General features: G+C 41.1%; 1 protein-coding gene across 2 annotated transcripts; it reads right to left on the bottom strand.

Moving 5' to 3' along the window:
- Positions 1 to 871: 871 nt before the first annotated feature.
- Positions 872 to 2,146, bottom strand: LOC123177313 (cytochrome P450 709B1-like). Of its 2 annotated transcripts, XR_006488877.1 has the most exons (3): positions 1,986 to 2,142; positions 1,511 to 1,877; positions 872 to 1,400 (listed from the first exon to the last, which is right to left on the bottom strand). XR_006488877.1 is itself a non-coding variant. In XM_044591132.1 (2 exons), the coding sequence occupies exons 1-2, from the start codon at positions 1,811 to 1,813 to the stop codon at positions 1,314 to 1,316; spliced, it is 390 nt and encodes a 129-aa protein (XP_044447067.1). In that variant the 5' UTR covers positions 1,814 to 2,146; the 3' UTR covers positions 872 to 1,313. The 2 variants fall into 2 exon arrangements, 1 of the variants encoding a protein (XP_044447067.1); XM_044591132.1 differs by having other exon boundaries at positions 1,511 to 2,146.
- Positions 2,147 to 2,227: the final 81 nt, after the last annotated feature.

The following is a 2,227-nucleotide window of genomic DNA, read 5'->3' as shown; positions in this document are numbered from 1 at the left end:
TTTTTTCCCTATATGGTTATAGTGGGGTGTTTATTTGCAATCCGGATCGTCGCCAGTACAGAAAAAATGGGTCCTGCGCTATAAATTATAAGTTTTCTTCCAAAACAATATTAAAAAATATTTAACAGGTGAAATTAACATCATACTCAGATTCCACACATTTTTCTAATCAAATATCATAATAACATGTTAAAATCGGAGTTACGGTCTAAAAGATACGGATAATTTAGAAAAACATTTGTTTGACTTAAATATCTTCTATTTAAAAATACCTAACAGGTAAAATTAATCTCATATTCATATTTTACATATTTTTGTAACGAAATTTCATATATAACATGTTCAAATCGGAATTACAGTTTAAAAGATATGGATGATTTAGAAAAACATTTGTTTGACTAAAATATGATGCACGGATGAATTACCTAAAATGTCAGGGGGTTTTCAAAAAATGAAAAAAAAAACGGTTCGGGTGTGACTTAAATCCGGAAGGTGGGTTGATTTCAAGAAAATACAGGGGTTTTTGTGTAAAATACGAAAAAAATGATTTATTCTCTTACTTAAAACAGGACTACGGGTTGAATTCTCTGAAACAGAGGGACTTCTCTACAAAATGCCATGACGGAAGACCAGAAACCCAATTTTCTCTATTATTAGGTCAAGATAAAGATAAAGATTTGTGCTCTTGGCCATACCATTATAAACTTTTCGGCACTTGGCTTGCGTATTTCAACAATGAGTTTTATTAAATCTTACACCTTGCGCATTTCACAACATGAAAGCACACACTTATGTCCGAATCTGAGGACAATGCACATGCCCCACACATGTGCCATGAGTTCATGTGCATCTAGCACTAGCTGATGGAAAACAAAAGTATATTAGGAAAAACAAGGTACAATATACGGGTGCGTGCACGGATTGCCTTAGGCAACAAACAATTAAGCACCAACTCCACTTGAATCATCATGCCCATCCAGCAGGTTCCTCACGATGACAGGAAGCCCAAACTTAGGTTTGAGAGCGATCAAGTTTGTGGGCTTGTGAATGTAACTTGGGGAGAGAGAGGAGAACCTTCTCAGGATCATTGCCATCACTGTCTGCACCTCGATCATGGCCATGTTCTGCCCACTGCAGATTCTTGGGCCGGATGAGAAGGCGAGTAACGAGTTTGCATATTTGGCGGCCCTCGAGACGCCATTCTCGAACCTCATGGGATTGAACTCGTCGGAGTCAGCCCCCCAGACCTCCTTGTCCCTATGCGACATTGCGATAGGAATGGTTATCACGGTTCCTTTCGGGACCTTGATGCTTTACAAGATGGTATCAGAGGCGACCCTTCTTGTCATGAACGGTATAGGATTATAGAGCCTTAGTGTCTCAGGGAGAACCATATTAAGCTACACAAGGATGACAAGAAATTAAGTTGTTAGCTTTATATAGTGATATTGAAAAACATGAACTATATATATAATTATATATACACGGATGTGTAATTGGGTATACGTACCAGCTTCAGTTTCCCGAGAATGTTGATGCTCAATACCTCACCTTGTTCCTCTTCATGGCATTCACGGAGGACTTCCTCCCTGATCTTCGCCTGCCACTGTGGGTAGATGCTGATCAGGAACATTGTCCAAGCAAGGAGGGTTGTGCTGGTAATTGTCCCTGTGGCAAAGAAAGTCTTGCATTCCCCGACGATTTCTTCGTTGCTCAGTGTGTTGGCACCCGACCTGCGGGCCTGAATCATAAGCCCAAGCAGGTCTTCTCGGTGGGCAGCATTGTTTCGAAACCGCGTCTCCATGACATGCATGATCTTGCTTGTCACCAACTTGTCGAGTTTCCATGTTCAACGGTTACGATGAGTAGGCAGGTATCTAGCAAAAGAATTTCTTTGAGATAATCTTATCGGGCTTACCTATCGGTCCGGTGATCTAGCTCTCTGGATGAAGTTGGTTTACGTGTTCAAAATCAAGGTTTGTTACCTGAACCCAGGTATAGGGGGTGCTAAAAGTGCTTGTACCGCAAGCTTCTCGAGCTCCTTAAGAGCAACAAACACCTCACCAGATTCCTTTGTTTTCTGGCCAAAGATCACACCTTCAATGACTCCTAGGGCCAACTTTTCCGAGTAACTTCTCATGTGTATCTTGGTTTTATATGTGTTGCTCATTTGTATCTTGGCGGACCATTCCTCCATCATCTTCTGTGCACCCTTGGACGCTAGAGC

The sequence above is a fragment of the Triticum aestivum genome, unplaced genomic scaffold (assembly GCF_018294505.1).
Source record: "Triticum aestivum cultivar Chinese Spring unplaced genomic scaffold, IWGSC CS RefSeq v2.1 scaffold168222, whole genome shotgun sequence".
NCBI classification, from domain to species: domain Eukaryota; kingdom Viridiplantae; phylum Streptophyta; class Magnoliopsida; order Poales; family Poaceae; genus Triticum; species Triticum aestivum.
This window is presented reverse-complemented; position numbering and strand designations above follow the sequence as displayed.